The sequence below is a fragment of the Gracilinanus agilis genome, chromosome 2, assembly GCF_016433145.1.
Source record: "Gracilinanus agilis isolate LMUSP501 chromosome 2, AgileGrace, whole genome shotgun sequence".
Lineage (NCBI taxonomy): Eukaryota > Metazoa > Chordata > Mammalia > Didelphimorphia > Didelphidae > Gracilinanus > Gracilinanus agilis.
In genome coordinates, this window is record NC_058131.1 from 233,785,940 (window position 1) to 233,805,783 (window position 19,844).

At 36.5% G+C, this 19,844-nt stretch overlaps 1 protein-coding gene across 1 annotated transcript in view; it reads right to left on the reverse strand.

Moving 5' to 3' along the window:
- Window positions 1-19,567, reverse strand: part of RAB10 (RAB10, member RAS oncogene family) — an 87,104-nt gene extending 67,537 nt beyond the window's left edge. Inside the window, exon 1 of the mRNA XM_044663753.1 lies at window positions 19,436-19,567. Coding sequence (XP_044519688.1) covers window positions 19,436-19,562 — 127 coding nt within the window. The 5' untranslated portion in view covers window positions 19,563-19,567. The remainder of the gene's footprint in view (window positions 1-19,435) is intronic.
- Between the last annotated feature and the right edge of the window lie 277 nt (window positions 19,568-19,844).

A 19,844-nucleotide genomic window follows, 5' to 3' on the forward strand; every position in this document is an offset into this window, starting at 1 on the left:
TTTGCTCGGTTGTCTGGATTTTCTCTGTGTAGAAGCTGTCGAGTGTTAAAGACTTCTTTTTTTTGTTATTATTCTTTCTCTTCTGAATTTCCTGTAACTGGTTAGCCATCATTAGCCCAGCAGCTTCTCAGGTTTATCCTCGCTCTCAGTGTCTGTCTGAGATCTATTGGCTCCTGAGGACTGAGTTCTAGTTTTTTCCAAGGTCAAGCCCCCTGGTGGATTCCCTTGCTTGAACCTCTGCAGGAGGTTTCTTTACAAGTCTCAGGGAGCTACTTCCACAGTCGTATACCCGTCTGCACTGGTTCCCCACTTAGGCTTTAGTTCCTGGTTGTGTTTGCCTCCACCCACGCCTCTGCTCAGCCGGCACCCACGCCTCTGCTCAGCCGGCACCCAAGCCTCTGCTCAGCTGGCACCCACGCCTCTGCTCAGCCGGCGCTCCGCTCCCAGCGTTCGCTCCCGCGCGCGCGCGCTCAGATTTCGCGTGCGTTCTTGACTTAATGGGGTCCTAAGTCTTGCTGCTCTCAGGAACAGGTCCCGGAGCTGCTGATGACTCGATGGGTGCCCCAAACTTGCTCTATTTCTTTTTAGCTGGGTTCAGAGCTATAGGTGAGTGTGGAGGGGGTGGGGGTGGGGCGGTTGCTCAGCTCGCGCTTGAGTGAGAGCCCTTTTTAGCTTGGAAATGTCTCGATTCCACGTACCTTCCACGCTGTGCCCTGTTGTGGGGTTCCTCCGTTCGTCTGGACTTGTTTTTATGTCCCCTTGAGGAGTTTTGTGTGTTTCGGTCAGGAGAGGTTTAGAGCTGCTTCTTACTCTGCCGCCATCTTAACCCGGAAGTCCCGAGAAAAGTTCTTTTTAATTTTTTTAAACAACATGCATTTTGGACTACCAGAACAGCAATGATATCATTAGTATACAATGACTGGAAAACAGATGATAAAGTTACTATGAGAGCAAAAACACTTTGAAGTGCATTTATATTTCATTTATAAGTAAATTCTACTCAAGATGCTTATAAGAAGAATTTGCAAAAAGACTACCATGAAGATAACTGCTGAATGGGAGTACAGAAATTTTACCAACACCTCAAGACCCTCTAAACTACATAAACATTTTAATTTTAATATTCCATGATTTCAATAAAAAGTAGGCATAGAAAACGATCATTCTACTCTTATTAATGTTTATTATTAAGTCTCCCATAAGCTATTCACCCAGTGTACTAATACTTCCTCTAGATCTCTTGAAGCTACATAAAATCCAACTGGGAAAGCACTGGTAAGTTTCAATATGTACCATCTTAAGGAATACCAAAACAGATAAGATCACTCCGAAGCACCACCAAAAGCCAGATTCTTGGAATACAAATACAAAAATTAGACAATCCCCACCCTAAAGGAGCTTACATTCTACTAGGGAAGATTCAACCCATATGAGTGAATGCAAAATAATTTCAAGGGCAAGTCCCAACTACTGAGGGAACCAAGAAAGACTTCTTGTAGAAGGTGGCAATTGAGATGCACCCTGAATGGAAGATATAGGTTCCTACTGATAGAGATAAAGAAAGAGGGTATTCCAGCCTATGAAAGCTAGGGATGTGGAAAATGAAATTTCTTGTACAGAAGGAGAAAGAACAGCAGGTAGGTTGGAACACATAGTTTGTGAGGGGGTGTAATGCACAATTAAGTCTGGAAACAGGCTACAGCAAGATTGAAAAAGGCTTTAAGTGACAAATAAAGGAATTTTTGTACTTACTCATGGATATAACAGTGAGGAACTAAAGCTTCTTGAGCAAGGGATTATCAAAACTATGCTTTAGTTAAAATCACTTTGGCAGACGATCAATGATAAGACTGGGAAGAAGAAAGGGTAGATTCAGGGAGATCAGTTGGGAGGCTATTATAATAACCAATCTTCTTCAGCACCAATTTATACAACTTAGGCCCCTGTTGGCAAACCTATGGCATATGTGGCAGAAGGAGCTGCTAGCCTCCCCCTCTCCACAAGCACCTGAGGACATTTCTCTCATTATCTCCCCCTCTGCCAGGTAGCCAAATGGGAGTACTTCCTCCCTCCCCTGTCTGGGGTTCACATACAGCATGAGGGTTGCAGTTTGGGCACTCAGTCTTCAAAAGGTTCACCATAACTGACTTAAGACTATATTGTTTGTATTTATTTAATATATTCTCAAGTAGGAATTTCTGCCATCTTCCTTATATATTTCTCTCTTAACATTTGTGCTAGTCTTCTCACAAACTCCTAAAAAGGCAGCTCTCTGTTCCAGCTCACACTTTCCCACTGGACTGCCACCAGATGTTTGTTTATTGGTGTTTCTTTTAGGCAGCATATTTCAAGCACAACAGTTTAGGCCTTCTCTAACTCTTTACCAAAAAAACCTAGTATCCACCTCTCTACAATCACTAATGATTTAAATAAGATAGTATTTATAAAGAACTTAGCACAGTGCCTGGAGCAGGGAAGGCACTTAATAAAAACATGTTCCTTTCCTTTCCTGCTAGTGTTCTATTAAAAAGAGGCATGTAAAGGAGGGTATGTCCTTCAATTGGGGAATGGCTGAACAAATTGTGGTATATGCTGGTGATGGACTACTATTGTACTCAAAGGAATAATAAACTGGAGGAATTCCATATGAACTGGAAAGACCTCCAGGAATTGATGCAGAGCAAAAGGAGCAGAGCCAGAAGAACACTGTACACAGAGACTGATATACTATGGTAAAATTGAATCTAATGGATGTCTGTACCAGCAGCAATGCAATGACACAGGACAGTTCTGAGGGATTTATGGTAAAGAACGCTACCTACATTCAGAGGAAGGACTGCAGGAGAGGAAACATAAGAAAAACAACTGCTTGAACGCATGGGTTGAGGTGGACATAATTAGGGATGTAGACTCGAAACTACCACACCAATGCAACTAACAACAATTTGGAAATAAGTCTTGATCAATAACACATGACAAAACCAGTGGAAATGTGCATCGGCCATGGGTGGGGGGAGTGCGGGGGGGTGAAGGGTAAAGTAGGAGCATGAATCATATAACCATGTTAAAAATGAATATTAATGGTTTAAAAAAAGACCCATTTGGTTTTTGAAAAAGTAATAGATCCATTAAATTTTTTTTTTAAGTTTTACAGGAAAAAAAAAGAGGCATGTGTTTAAATTCACTTTTAACTCTAAAAGTTGTATACTGCTGTAAAGAGATCAAAGGTGGGAGGAACTAATTCACAAACATTCCATTTCATTTCTGATCTGTGATATTTTATCCTTCCCTACTCTCATCTCCTTTCATAGATTTATTCTTATTATCTATTAAGTGGCTGTCTCCAATGAGCTCCAATCAAAGAAGGAATTCTCAGTGTGGAAAATTCATTCTACCGAAGTCTCCTCTCTAACCTACACTCTAATCACATTGCCTAGGTAACAAGACAAGGTGAGTAACTTGCCATAGAGTCATACATATTGCTAGTATTTTTGTCAGAAAAACTCAAGCCTTCCTGACTCCAAGGATTAAGACCATCATCTACAACCTCTCCCTGTCTCTCCCTAAGTAGTTAAAATGTTAAATACAAGAAACACTACTTTGCAACTTATTAAAAGTAAAAAAGTATCAAACCTCTCCACCAATGCAGTGATGACCAGGGAGGTGATGGAGAACTCAGACCAAGCAGAGATAACCACCTCAAAGAAAGTATTCTAAATTGAGCTACAAAAGTTGTGGAGAGGCAACCAGCATTTATTAAATGCCTACTATCTGCCAAGTGCTTTTATGAGATACAATTATGGAAGTAAAATAATCCCTGTTCTCAAAGAAATTACATTACACTCAAAAAATGCGTTGCAAGCTAAGTTATTATAGAAGACATGCAATATACAATGTGATCTAGAGAGGACAATTACTCCTGAGTGAACCTTCAAAGGGCACTGGGGTAAAGTGAGGGACAGCATTCAAAATTTAGGGTACAAGGCAAGAAGGTGAGAAATGAATGGAAAATTCTAATCACTACATGAAGCTAGATCATGCTAAATTGAGTCACATAATTTACCTATTCATAGCTGTTCCTTGAGATTACCACATGACTCAGTTCTTGCACTGTAAACATCCAATTGCGACATATAGGCTCAAGGTAAACATTGTGAAAATTAATGTCAGAAAAAAAGCAAAAATAGTAAAGCCATGGTTGGCAAGAAGTTGTCTATGTAAGAGAACTTTCATATGGAGTTCAGTTAAAGAAAGTGGGGATATTTAGTCTGAAAAGACATTAAGGAGCACCAAAAAAGCTGGCTTCAAGTCTTAGCCTTATTTCAGATAATAGACTTTCAAATATAATATGATAGGCATACCTAACTATCTCCAGAGAATATTAGAAATTACTCTGTTAGGGGAGGGATACAGAAGTGATAACAATATATGTTAGTTTTAATGAATATTCATTCAGAAATTCAGCAGGCATTTAGTCTAATCTCTACTTGAACATTTCTACAACAAATACCTCAAGTGGTCATCCTGTCTTTGATCAAATACTTCTTGAGAGAGGGAACCAACTGTTACTGAGTAATAGCCCTACTTTTTGGTTAGTTTTTCTTTCAGAAAAGTCTAAACCTACCTCTTTTAAACTTCCACCCATTACTTCTAGTACTATCACCTATTCTCAAGCAGAACAAGTATTTGAATGTTTCTCATATGAACTAAGGATGAGAAAATAGATATAATAGTGGAAGGTATGTCTTCTCTTTTATCTGATAGGGCTTTAAAAACATACTCTTTAACAAAATTTTCCTAGATTTTTTTCCCCTCTAAATTCTGCTTTTACTTAACTGTAGCATTCCTAATACTATTCTTACAAAGCTGTGCCACATTATTTTATGAATCTTTGTTACTGGTATCATTAGCTTCTAATTTCCAACTCCTTCCAACTCTAAAAGTGAATCATTCAGACTCCTGATCCATAGGACCAACCTAGAAATAGGAATCTGGGTTTTTTGTCCATATCAACAATAAAAAATAAGAGTGCTCTGATGGCAGGAGAGAAAGAAACTATTATATATACAAGTACTCCATTCTCCATCCTCTTTTTTTTTCCTGGATCTTTTTGTATATCCTATTGTGGCTGGTAATTTGGAAATTTCAGTTGTTTTTAAAATTCAAATGAGTATAAATTTAATGTAAGAGTGAGGGAATTAAAGGTTAATTGAAGGAACCTAAAAAGCCCACTCAAATGCTCTCCTTTCTCAGCCTACCAGGCAAATAGCAACCAAGTCTCTCACTGTCTAGTAATTGTTACATATTACTAGGAAAAGTATTTGTTCTAATAAATGCATTTTAAACTGAATTGAGTTGCAGAATTATGTTTAAATAGATGTCACTATACCCACATGAACAAAGCTCTACTTATATGAATGAGGGAGGAGGGGGGGATGTGGAAAATAGCAAAATAGCTTGTACAGAATCTTTATTTTTGAAATATCATTTGTCATAATAGGAATTTACCTTCAAACAAGTAAACAAAATACATCTTTTACCTGGGGTTAATGGTGTAACTATGCTAGAGAATGCTTAAAAATATGAAATCCTTTATAGGGCATGAAAAGAGGTAATTTGGGAGAAGAAAAGATAAATGTTAGGTTCCTGTTTTGAGTGAATGTTGTGAACTGCTCTCTTTCACAAGCAGCGCATAACCTGAGGTTCCCCCCTCGGAATAGAAGTCCCACAATACAGATATCTAGGTTCAATTCCTAACTGGAACTTACCAGCTGTGACAAATCACAACCTGAGTCTCATGTACATTTGTAAAATATTAAAAATGAAATGAGAGGATAGCCAGGTGGCTCAGTAGATTGAGAGTCAAGCCTAGAGATAAAAGTTAGTACTAAGTTCAAATCTGCTGCAGACACTTCTTAGCTGTGTGACCCAGGCAAGTCATTTAACCCCAACTGCCTAGCTCTTACCACTCTTCTACTTTGGAACTAATATACAGTGATGATTCTATAGACCGAAGGCAAGGGTTTTTTGTTTTGTTTTGTTTTTTTAATTAAACCCTTTCCTTCCGTCTTGGAGTCAATACGGCAGAAGAGTGGTAAGGGTAGGCAATGGGGGTCAAGTGACTTGCCCAGGGTCACACAGCTAGGAAGTGTCTGAGGCCAGATTTGAACCTAGGACCTCCCGTCTCTAGGCCTGGTTCTCAATCCACTGAGCTACCCAGCTGCCCCTGAAGGCAAGGGTTTTTAAAAAATGAAATAAACATTTAATAAGCCACCCAACTAAATGCAAATTACTTGGGACACAAAGTTAAAAAGTGATATATAGACCTTACCCTAAAGAAAATTAAAAAGGAGTAAGATATACAAATACACAGAGATAACTATGTAGAAATAAGAATATTCTCATAAAAGACTTCAAAGGTCCCCCATTCAAACCTATATCTGAACACAAGTTACCTCCATAATATCTTGACAGATAATTGTCAGTAAATAAGCATCTATTAGTGCTACTATATGCCAGGCACTGTTGCATGCTGGGGAAATAAAGAAAGGCAAAAACACAGTCCTTGCCCTCAAAGTGATCACATTCTAATAGGAGAGACAACATGCAACACAGCAAGGGGTATGTGTTCCTATGTTAGTTAATACAGAATATATGAAATATACAGTATAATCCGGAGAGGACTTGATTTCTGAGAGGACCCTCAAAGAGCACTGGACTGAAATGGAAATTCCTTTCCTGCCCCACCCCAGAGGAGAGTAAGAAAGAATGATTAAACAGACAAGAAGAGAAACAAGAATAAGCAGTCACAAAACCCTAGAAATTCTAGGAGATAGGAATTTGACAGTGGCATTTGACAATGTTAAAGGTTACAGAGAGGTCAAGAAGGATAAAGATAGGAAAAAGCCTATTAAATTTGGCAAACCTCACCAGTGACTTTGTAAAGAATTTGAACAATGACATCTGAAGTCAAACTACCAATGGTTTAGAAGTGAGAGGAGAGGAAATGGAGGTAGTGACTACAGATCGATTTTTCAAGTTTAGCCAAGGGGGGTTAAAATATAGAACAATAGCTAACAGAGATAGTCAAAACAAGTCACAGTTTTTAAGGATAGAAAAAATATAGGTGTGTTTGTAAATCACAAGGAAGGAACCAGTTGTTAGATAAAAGATAACATCTAGCTCAGGGATAATGTGCAACAATCCAGGTAGAAGACAATCAGGAAAAGAGAAATTATATCAACATGTTGGTAGGAATGAAGAAATACTGTTAATAAAGCAGCTGGTAGATAAAAAGGTAAAGCAAATGACAGTAAGATAGAAAAAGTGATACATTCTAATTTTTGTTTAGGTAAGTTTATTAGCAATGTTTAATATGGCTAAAGTAGAATTTATGAAAGGGTTTATAAGAAATGGGGGAAAGCTATTTTATTATTTTTAACTTTCAGTAATGGTGGGAATTCAAAACTTTGTGCTGTAAAAAAGCAAATGATAAAGAGAAAAACTAACATGACATAATAACTCAGTCACTTGTTTATATAGTCTTTACTTGACATCAGAAAGATAGAAATCTGCCCATAGGTAACACAATCAGAAGGCAAAAAAAAGAAGAAAGAACTCAATTAAGGTCTCAAAAGAAAGTGCAAGAACAATTCTAGAAGAGAATAATATCTCAGAATAGATAAAGCAAGTTGTTTTAGGAGTATAAAGATCAAGAAGTCTTAAATTTCTCTTTAGATTCTTCAGTTAAAAACAGGTTTTGGAATCCCTGCCTTCTTTGCAAAGGGGGATGGATCTAAAGATGGAATGCTGCATAAACAGTAGCCTCAGCTGCTTTACTGGTTTACTGCTGTTTTCTCTTTTATCCTTTTAAGGCTTTGGAAGAGGGGGAGGGGTGGACATATTTGGAAATGAAAGTGAGGGGGGGGGGTGTACACACACACACACACACACACACACACACACACACACACACACACATATCCATGAAGAATTTTTAAAAATACTTGTTGAAATTCTTTTTATTAGCTAATTTCAACCTTTTATACTCAAAGGGGGGGGGGGAGAAATCATGTAACTATTGGCTCTCAATTCTGACTCTGCTACTTAGTATTATATATAACCATCAATAAGTCATCTTTGAATTTCAATTTCTTCACCTCAAAAAGATGATAACATTTAAAACTACCAACCTTATATACACAAGATTATTGTGATAATAAGATAAAATATATAAAGTATTTAGTAGCCATAAAGTACCACATAAAGGTAAGCTATTGTCATATTTCATATTCTTTTGATGGTGAGGATGCATAAAATGAAAGGGAGGGCAAGACATTCAAATGATGGATTAAATTATTAATAAAAAGATTTTTCTTAAATCTGTATTTGTGGTTTCTTACTTCATTAGAAACAAAAAACATACTTACATCAGTAAACTTCCACAGACACCTACACAAACAAATTTACAAGGATATTTTAAAAGAGAACTAACTAAATGGGAGACAACTAATGGTTCAGTAGATAGAGAACCAGGCCTGGAGACAAGAGCTCTTGGGTTCAAATCTGGCCTCAGACACTTCCTTAGCTCTCTGACCCTGGGCGATTCACTTAAACCCCACTGCCTAGCCCTTACCATTCTTCTTAGAACCAATACTATGCCAATTATTGGTTCTAAGACAGAAGTTAAGGGTTTTAAAAAAGAGGAGAAAGGGAGAGAGAACCAAATGCTAACTGGAAAAGACTTATTGATAAACTTCCTGCAATGTTCAAATTGTCAAGTCAACAATTATTTAAAGCTCAATGAGCAAATAAGATCTATCAACACCACAGGGAAAATAAATTAACTTCATTATTTTTCTTACTGTGAAAATTATATAGATATAATATGTATAATTTTCACAGGAAAAAAAATATAATGAAATCGATTCTGTGAATTTTTTTTAAACCCTTACCTTCCATCTCAGAATCAATACTGTGCGTTCCAAAACAGAAGAGGTGGTAAGGGCTAGGGAATGGGGGGGGTTAGGTGACTTACCCAGGGTCACACAGCTAAGAAGTGTCTCAGGCCAAATTTGAACCTAGGACCCTCCCACTAGGTCTGACTTTCAATCCACTGAGCCATCCAGCTGCCCCCTGTGAATTTGTTTTTGACAGGAACAAGTGATTGAATAAACAATGTAAATTCATAGAAATTGAAGAGATTTTGAAAGCATTTTATATTTTGTAAAGACTCTCCATTTTAAATTCTCACTCAACCATGAAATTTTAAGCTCCTTGTGTGATAAATCTGTAAAATAGTTTTTAATCACAAATATTCAAGAAAGGCAAAAGGGGAAAAGGGAGTCACAATCAAATGGAAGTGTCTTAGAGAAGGGGGAAATGATATGGTTGAAAAGAATATTGCATTCTTGAAAATTCCAGGAGGTCTAGTGTTATGAGTACATTGAAGAGTTGGTGAACTGGACCATATTTGATGCTGGTTCCTGAGGAAAAGTGAACCAGCATTCAGAATTAATTTCCCCACTTAGATGAACCTAAAAAGACTATGTTGTTAGAATAGCCCTAAGAAAAATTTTAAGTGACACATTTTTCCCTAGATCAAAACTGATGGGGCATTTTAAAAATTATTTCAAAACATAAACTAGGTAATAAGTTTTAAGATAGTCATAAGTCTAGGGATATAGACAGAGCCTGTGATTTCACTAGTAGAGTAATGAAGAGTGAAAAAACAGTCCCCTACTACAGCAAAGCAGATCAACACCTTCTCTGTGACTTGAAGTCTTAAGAGAGTTGTACCTAGAGCAGTGGTGTCAAACTCCAATAGAAAGATGGTCACCAAACCATATATAAGGACCTCAGAGGCCCACTTAAAACTGTATCAATGTTTTATTGATTTTTTTAAAATTTAACTTGCTAAATATTTCCCAATCACATTTTAATCTGACTCTAGCAATACTCAGGAGTGTTGAAAGTCCAGTCAGTTTACAATTATGAAACTGAAACAAAATTTAAATTCATTTAAACTATGCTTTGAAATGCCCCACTTTTTTCCGTTATACTTTTTGCATCTTAAGCATTCACTGCCATCAACCTGTAATTTTAAAATCATAATACATGAGCCAAATGAATGATCCAATTCATAAATAAAAAAAATAGCAGCTTTACCAAAAAAATTACCACTTAAAAAAAATCCTTTTTGGCATATATTGGCACCAGCTGTGTCATTCTGAACAATGCTGTCTGCCTCAGTTTCCTCAACAATAAAATGTGATAATAGGCAACTAACTTGCAAGTTTGTTGTAAGGATCAAATGAGATAATATCTGTAAAGAGCTTAGCAAAATGCCTAGCATAGTAGGCAAGCATATAAATGCTTATTTCCTCCTTACTGTCTTATTGTTTAAAAATCTAAAAGCTCTGAACTAGGTCTGACCTATGAGCCACCAAGTTCAAACTTCTGTTTGCCAAAACTGGTCCCAAGGGGAAATGACAAAGGATGTGCTTTCCTCTCCTCACGATGACCACAAAAGATTAGTTCAAATCAATTTCTTTTTCATAAATTTGTCTTAACACTTTCTAAATCTTTTTATTTCTTCTTCTCTCTCTTGGGATGAGTTCCACAAACTTACTACTCCCTCCTGAGGGAAGTACTATTTCTTTTATTTGTCCTAATCTTGTCTATTATCAAGTTTTCAAAGCTGCCTCCCCTTCATCTTATTTAGGGATTTAGTGAACAAATCTTTTCACTGTATTTATATCATTCATGACTTTACAGAATTCAATGGCATCAGTTTTTCCCTCTTAAATGTCAAATATGATAGTCTTTTCTAAGCCCTAATTCTTCTCAACCTATCTACTGCATTTAACCTCCCTCTCCTGGATACTCTATTCTGTTAAAAGTCCTACCTGTCTAACTGCTTAGTCTCTTTTGCTGGATTTTCATTTATAGCATACCCCCTAATTGTGGAGGCTCCCCAAGGTTATTATCTCTCTTCTAATTTCCCTTTCTTGGTAATTTTACTAGCTTGCTTAGATTTAAATATCCTCTCTATGCAGATCTACATTTCCATTCTAATGTTTCCCCCAAGTTTCAATCCCATATCTTATAGTTGATGTCCAATTGCCTATTGAACACTTCCAACTAGAAGTTTCAGAGATATCTAAAATTCAATGCCTAAAATTTATCATTATCATTTATCCTATCATATCATATCACTATCCTTATCATACTCACCAAGTCTGCCTCACCCTCTTCCAAACTTCCTTTTCTTTTTTTTTTGAAGAATCCACTTCCATCTTTCATCTCAAGTTGCTAAATCTTGCCATTTTCCCCTTTACAACATTTCATATCTGAAGCCTTCTCTCCACTCATACCACTTTAGCTTAGGTTCTTGTCACCTATATAATTTCAACAACCTCCCAATTGGTTCCTCTGCCTTAAGTTTATGACCACTCCAGGCCATACTATATACTGCTGGCAAAGTAATTTTCATTAAGTGGAGATCTGACCATGTAACCCCCTGTCCTGAAGTAACTTCAGTAGCTTCTCATTGGCTCTAGGAAAAATTATAAATTTCCCTGTTTAGTTTTTTTTAAATCCTTCACAACCTAGCCTCAACCTATCTTTCTAGTTTCAATGGACATTAATTCCCCTCTCTGTGATTCAAATAACAAACATTTTCTTGAAAGCAAGGCCATAATAATAAACTAAAACCACCACCTACTGTTACAGTGGCAGGGTTCTTCTGTGGACTAGAAAGAAGTTAGTTATATCTGTTAAAAACTGTGTTAAATACAGAAGTATTTACATACACATTCTTAAAGGATCTAATACTCTGACTACCTAAATAGTAATAAGGATATATAGCTTTAATACAATGGCTTTGTGACAGCTATTTCAAGGATTCTTTGTTTACTTCAGTCTTAGATCTTAGGTTAACAGAAACTGAGGGAGCAAGAAAACTAAGCTTTGGATAAAAGATAACTGAGTGCTTACTATGTGCCAAGCAAAGCATTAAGCAGAAGTGATAAAAAGACAAGTAATCAAGCTAGTCCCTGATTTCAAGGAGTTTACAATCTCATGGAGAAAGCTAATAATTAGTGAGGAAAATGAGGAGAGGGGAACCAGCAGCAGCATGGTTTACAAATAACCTGAAAGGACCTGGTAGCCTGGTTCCAGGGAAGCAAAGACCAGAGCCTAGGATCCAAATTTTTTTTTTGAGGGGGGAAGGAGGGAGAAGGGAGTTGTTGAGAAAGATGGTTTAGAAATTATTTGGAAGGGCAATGGTGCAATTGTGCCTTCTTACAGCACCAGAACTGAACATAGCCTTCAATACTATTACTCAAAGATTCTACAATGTAAAATTTCACTTATCTTTGTATAGATTATGGATTTAAGTTTATTGTATATATTATACTTTATAAGTCAAAGACTGAAGTGTAATACAGTCCCATGTCACACAAAAGATAGAGACTGATTTTAACTAAAAGTACCTGAGTTTAAGAATACTTTGAAAGATTAAGATATATCAATTGACACAGTGTGCTATTTTTATCCAAAAAGCAAATAGAAATAGTAGGATGACAAATTTTATTTCAAAGCAAATTTTTGTGTCAATTCAGGTGCTTGGTGCTTCTAGTGTTAATAAACATGTCAAAATTTACACAAATGTTGCACCTTTCAAAGAAAGTCATCTGGGTAGGTTATAGACTTATTTCAATAATACTATCACAGTTTAATGCATATTTGAATATGCTTTCGGAGTCTACTATCCATTATTTTGAATGGGAGGAAACCCTAGCACAATCGATAAAAGTACTGAGGCTTGATGTCAGAAAAACTAGGTTTCATATTCCTCCATTGAAAATTACTAGCAAAATACCTTGGACCAAACCACTTAACATGCTTTATCCCAAGTTTTTTCATCTGTAAAATATGGATAATTGTTACACTTCTACTTCCCATAGACATAGAATTCCAATTTAATAATGCTTATAAAATGGTTTTTAACTTTTAAAATAATAGCTATATCCCTAATGGTAGCAAATACTTTTAAGGATGTATAGATTTGAGGGTTTTTTGTTTTGTTTTGTTTTGTTTTTAGAAAAGTGAAAAAGAACTACATTCACAATGAAATTGAATGAATAAATATTGCACAAAATTTCAGGTTTTTTCAATGTTTGCTGGTTTTAATAGTTTGTTTTTTTCAAAATATTTTTTTAATCCAAAACTTCTTTGTCATAAAGGACAGCATATAGGGTAGGGATACCATATGGGAAGGATAAAAGAGAAGGCCTAGATTATTAAAAAAAGATTTTTTAAAAAGACTTAACAGTGAATAAAAACAGGTGAATAACCTGGGTAAATACCATTTTAAGTCACAGACTACGTGACAAAAAAGCATATTGTAAGCCAGAACACTGACTTCTTCATCATGACAATCACTGTGCCAAAAGTTCATTCCCCTGACACAGAATCTCTCATAATCCTGGCTGGATTTCTAACTGCTTAACCTTGTAGGATGAACTCTCTATATACAAATGTACTGATACAAAAGAAAGAAATCATCTTTTTCATTTGTGATTCAGTGTTTTAATAGGGTCTTGGAAAAGTTGACATTTTCCACTGCAGACTTTTTGGCACTTTATTTCTGAATCATACTAGAAAAATAAGTGTTTTTTATTACTAGTCATTATTCTTGAAAAATTGTGTTTTGTCCAGATTTAAGACCTAAACAAATGTCTTCACGGTTTTGCTTCATTACTTAAAATATGTGGTACATTCTTTGAATAAACTTTTGAATTTTTTCAAAACAAAAGAAATATATCCATATGTAAGACTTCAAACATCGTCATAATTGTCTATTTGAACAAGCTATCTAATAATCAACAATTTTTTTCACACACTGTAGCTATATTCTTTCTAAAAATATGTAGCACTCACTGTGTGTAAAATATTAGAATGCTTACCATTTCAGGAAGAGGAAAGATGTGGGAGTAAGGGAAAAAATTTGGAACTCAAAACTTTTTTTAAAATGTGTTAAAAATTGTTTTTATAAATAATTGAAGGAAAAAATATTATTTAAAAAAACAGGAAATGCTAGTCTAAAGTTTGACGTATTTCGTCTTACTTTTTAAAAAGCAATGTCTCCTCCCCACCCCCTCCCAATCTTGGATTCAAAGTGACAGAAGTCACACAAAATTTGACATTTACTCATCAATCTAAATAAGCAATTCATTTTTATACCAACATGAAATAACACAATTTCAAAGAGACTGGCTAACCTATCTACAACTTGGTCAACAACCAAAAGTTGAAACATTTTACAAAATTGTTTCTGATACCAGCATACTCTTGATACCACAAAGAAAAAAAGTCAATCTAATTACTTAACAGTAACACCTTTAACAATCCTACTAACATAATCCCTGAATGGAAAAGATTCTTAATTTCATAAACTTTGTCTAGAATCCAGATGTTAATGACAAGTCAATAGAGAAACACTTAGTATTTTTCACCAAAAAAAAAAAAAATAGAAAATGTCTATTGAAGGAATTATAAAGAACATTTCCCATTCTTAGGAGGTAAAATTCCATGTGAATGGAATTACAAGAGAAAGTGTCCAAATTATCACTTATCCCTTTATGTTAGGGATGGTGTGGCAGAAAATAACGGAATAGAAATCAGATAACATGGGCTTTCTTTTGATTTTGTCTGATCCTAGACAAGTCAACTCACCTTGCTGACCGACTGTCTGCTCACCTAAAGAGAGGGGAGATAATTATAGATAACCTCTAACACTTCTCCAGATCATGGCTGTGATCCAGCAGCCATATATATAACCAGAATTTGTGTATATTCACCCAGAGCTCTCAGAAGAAAGTGCAGAATCAGAAGCAATAATAAGGTACAGGAAAGGAAAATATTCTTCCTTCTTCTACTCTGAGTAGTACACTAAAGAAATCTATTGCTTTAGTTCTCTTTTTTTTTTTTTAAACCCTTAACTTCTGTATATTGTCTCATAGGTGGAAGAGTGGGAAGGGTGGGCAATGGGGGTCAAGTGACTTGCCCAGGGTCGCACAGCTGGGAAGTGTCTGAGGCTGAGTTTGAACCTAGGACCTCCTGTCTCTAGGCCTGACTCTCACTTCACTGAGCTACCCAGCTGCCCATAGTTCTCTTCTTTTAACAACAAATAAAAACCATGTTCATAGGTGGGAAAAGACCACTTCAGTATTTTGCTCCCTTCTCTTACTGAGAAAAAATATGTGCATTCTGGAAGCCTCCAGAGTATTAGCTATTTTCTCATCTTCATATTATTGTATGTATATAAGAGCTCAAAAACTTTATGGACTCTATTTGGCTCACTTCTCTTAACACTGCCACACTTAGAATAGTGAAAGCAGCAGCAATTTTCTCAGTACTTGGCTGAATAAAATGCTTGGAATAATCAACTCTACCCTAGACAAAATATATGCCCTAAGGGAATAATCTTCTAACTGAAAACTCATTATTGCCTAATATACTCCCCCAAACTTGTGGGGTTTGGGACGTGTAAATCAGGCAGCTGATGTAGTAGCCAGAAAGCTAGTCTTGAAATCGGGAAGGCCTGAGTTCAAGTGCCACCTCTAACTCGAAATAGCTACATGATCCTAAATGGGTCATTAACAGTGCTCCAGAGGACTCAAGGAGTATACAGTGCTGATCTAAATTGTATCTCTAAATCAATTTGCTGACTTCTCAACACTAACTGCCAATGATCTTATGAGTTCACATTACTGGTTAAAAAATAAGTAAAAATTTAAAAAGCAGCAGCAACTGCAACCACCATCACTTCCTACAAGTTACTAGATGATCTTCATAGAGTGCTTAATAGAAAAATTCTTACCCTGTAGCCAACTTCAAATCTCTGATAACTGACAGACACTGCCACCTGTCCACGTCTGTACTCGTATTCAAAGCTTTTCCAGCTTGGCAGGAGCTTTCAGGACTTGCGGTCTGCTAGCTGGCATGAACTTTGAGAATCCAGGGTCACCTCCATTTCAAGATAAGACAGCAGGGTGGGACTTCAGTGATCTGAGTCTATCAAGGGAATGAACTACACTGATGAAATAATAAATCCTTAAACTATTGATGTTTTGAGTAGTAATAACTAACATTTCTATAATGCTTTAAAATTTACAAAGCTACTAACAATGACCCAAAAACATAAGTTTCTAGTTATTTTCTTCACTTAAAAAAAAAAAAAAAAAGAAAACAAGGTTCAGAGAAGTTTAGTGATTTGCTCATGGTCACACAACTAGTACCTGCTAAAGGCAAGATTCCATCCCAGAACTCTCTGGTCTCAGCACACTTTACGCTATTCCATACAACTTCTGAATTGTTTACTCAACAGATGTCACTCTTTATTACTTCAATTATTTTTTCAAAAACTATTTAAACTAAGATCAGTGTTGTTCTAATTCTGCTAAAAAACAATTTCAAGATAAATCTGAGTATAAACAAGCCAAATTCAAGAAATATTTAAGCACAATGTATTAAAAAAAATTAAAGAACAATCTAGAACCTAAAAGCTCTATTTCTTCAGTCTACTGTTGCTCACCATATAAGGTTTGTCATCACTTTGACACTAGCATAATATGCCTTTTTACATACCTGCAAAGTCTGTATTTAATTGGCTGAAAAATCATATTATACTAAATTTATATTCAAAGATGCAGGGAAAGAATAGAAAAGTGAGAAAAAGACTTGGTATTTTTGTAAGCATTATATATCTATATATCTATATATATAGATATATATACATACATATATATTTGTTCTAATTATTTTCAAGTAGTGAGGTAATAAAAGAGTAATTTCAATTCTCCCAAATAAGAGAGTCTCCGCCCTATTTGAGAAACTTTGGCACTCTGGAATACCTAGAAGAGATATTTCTGAATAGTCTTACTTTAGCCTTATTACTCTCTCAACCAAACCCTCCAAATTTCACTGTCACTATACTTAGAAAATAATCAAAACCTGGTTTATTAATGAAATAAAAAGTCTAAAATTAAAATGCTATGCAATCTATCTCTTAAAATTCATGTTTGTGCCTTAAAGTCTGAAAACATGACTTTTTAGTCAAGTTATATATGCCAAACCCTCTAATTGTGCCCAAAATTTCAGGTTTGGCAAGTAAAATGAGTATTGCAAAGTGTATATGGAGGTCAGCATCCATCTTACATCTCAAAATGGCAACAAACAAGTAAAAATGAAATATTGTTCAAAAGCAGTAATCAATAAATATGTGCTTTTGCATGTCATTCAACCAACAATATGTCATGTGCTCTGCTAGATCCCAAAAGCAGAAAGGTTTCATGAATGCAATTAAGAATAAATTTCTCTATTCTAAACTATACCTTCTTCAAAGTAGTCTTATCTTCAATGAAAATAAACAGGTAACAATCTAGATCTTAGGTAAAGGTAAACTTAAGTTGTAGAAAACATTATTTAAAACTATTCTTCTCAATGGAAGATATCATTGACACACCTTCATGAGGGCATAAGACCATATCTGAAAGTACTGCATTAAGAGAAATGGCACAGTAAAAAATGTTGGCTTTAAGTCTACTTAACTAACTTACTTAACTAGTAAACACTGTTTCTCTACTGACTTGTTATTAACATCTGGATTCTAGATGAAGTTTATGAAATTAAGAATCTTTTCCATTCAGGAGGAAAAAAAGTGCTGAGTTTAAATCCTAACTGTTGTGACCCTGGAGCATCTACTTGACATATCTGAACCTCAGCTTCCTCATCTATAAAAATCGAGTTGTTAGAAAGTACTTTCTAAACCTTAAAATTTCTAAACATAAATGTATCTATTTTTTAAATTATGGAATTATCATAATGGGTATATTTGCTTTGATTTGTTCTTTCAGTAGTGTCAATTGATTCCCAGGATGCTGATATTCTTTATCCCTTCCCTAGTTTCCCTTCTTACCAATGACAAGTCAGGACCCAAGAAATATCTGACCCAAGGAAGACATAATTAAGCAAACTGGGCACAAAAGGGAACCAAATCCCATCTAGTTAGTTAGCATTCTTTCTCTTACCAACTAAGCTAATGCTAATAAGTTACAGCTGGAAACGGAAAGCATTTGGCAGAAATTTATTTCCTATACAAGAAAGCAATTACTTTAAGGCCAAGAAAGGATGTGTAAAATGTTCATACCTCTATATTACCTAATACTGTACTGATGATCAAGAAATAATGACCATGATGATAAAAATAAATTATGAATAAAAACCATAATCTAGCTCAATTACCTTATATCATTGCCTGGGTAAAGGGTTTTCACATGATAAATTAAGCATTTTTCAATTACTAGGAATTTTATTATATGTCAGAATTTGTCAGTTTACATTTTTGACAATGTCCAAGGTGACTGGTTTTTTCCTAGAAACACATCAAAACTAAATTTAAGGAAACCTGGGGTTCCAACTATTTATACCTAAACACAAGTTCTTTAAAAATCTGTGCTAAGTTGTGCCAACACTACTACTTCTACCCACCAAATGAGAAGATGCTTTCCCAGGAAGTAGGCAGTAATACCTTCCTTTTTCCTTCCATTTTGGAGAGACATCTACTTTGATATTCACCATTCTGACAAAGATACCAGTTTATTCTGAAACATGAGATAAAGAGGCACCTCAAAAGAAAGTTTTAACATCCTGAAGAGAAACGGTCTAAAGACACTTTACTGTAAGTACCATAAAGTCAAAGATTTAAGAAAACTGGCTTCACTGACAAAGCTTTAAAAGGAAAAGAGTAAATAGAGATAAATTAATGTCTTCAAAGCACTTTTAAGTATGGTTATAGCCTGGTTCTGAACAAGTTCAAAAGACTTAAAATAGCTCAATGGCTTACTGGGTTGCAGGCCTTGCTTTTTCCACTACTAGTTCAAATTACTCTTCATTTCAAACCTAAAATTACTTAATATTATTCTCCTAAAAACACAGCATCTAGGACCTCTTCTTTTGTCCCACGGTTTATACAGAGGCCCTTACAGACTCAGAGATACAACTACCAAAACGCAGCCACCACGTACATCCTTTGCGGTCCTAACTGCGGACCCATATCCAAAAAAAAAAAAAAAAAAAAAAAAAACTGGGATTAGAAAGAAAAAAAGATGCCAGCATCCTCTCTCTGTAGATAGTACAGTATTCTAACTTTCCATTAAATGTTTCAGAGGGGCAAGAGACTGAAAAGCAAAAGACCGGATGGGAGATAAGGGCAAGACACCGCCCCCCACCAAATTCAAAGAGCAACTTCGGCTGGGGCTGGGCAGGGCTGGGCTCGAGAGTCCCGGAAACAAAGGCCACAACAACCGAGGGGCTAGCAGGGGATCAGGAGCGGAAGGCCCCTGGACACCCCTGCCCAAGCTTTACCCACCTATGGTGGAGATGAAGGTGGTGTTGAAGGCATCGTCCGAAAAGCGAAAGAGGACGCAGGTCTTCCCCACTCCCGAGTCCCCGATCAGGAGCAGCTTGAAAAGCAGGTCATACGTCTTCTTCGCCATCGGGAGGAGCAGCAGCTCCGGCTCTCGGCGCCGGCGGCCCCACGGGATCGGTCCCTACTCTCACCCCCACGGGCTCCTTCCTCACTTGGGTTCCGGGCTACCTGTCCCCGGCCGGCGCGGGGCAGGGTGGGGGGGGAGGGGGAGCGCTCGAGGGAGGGGATCCAGGGGTGGGGACGAGGGCCGAGCGCCTTGGCACGGGAGACTCCGACGGGCGGCTCGCTCCGGCGCCTCCGGGGGGCAGCAGCGGCGGCTCTGCGGCCTCTCCCGCTCGCCTGACTCGGT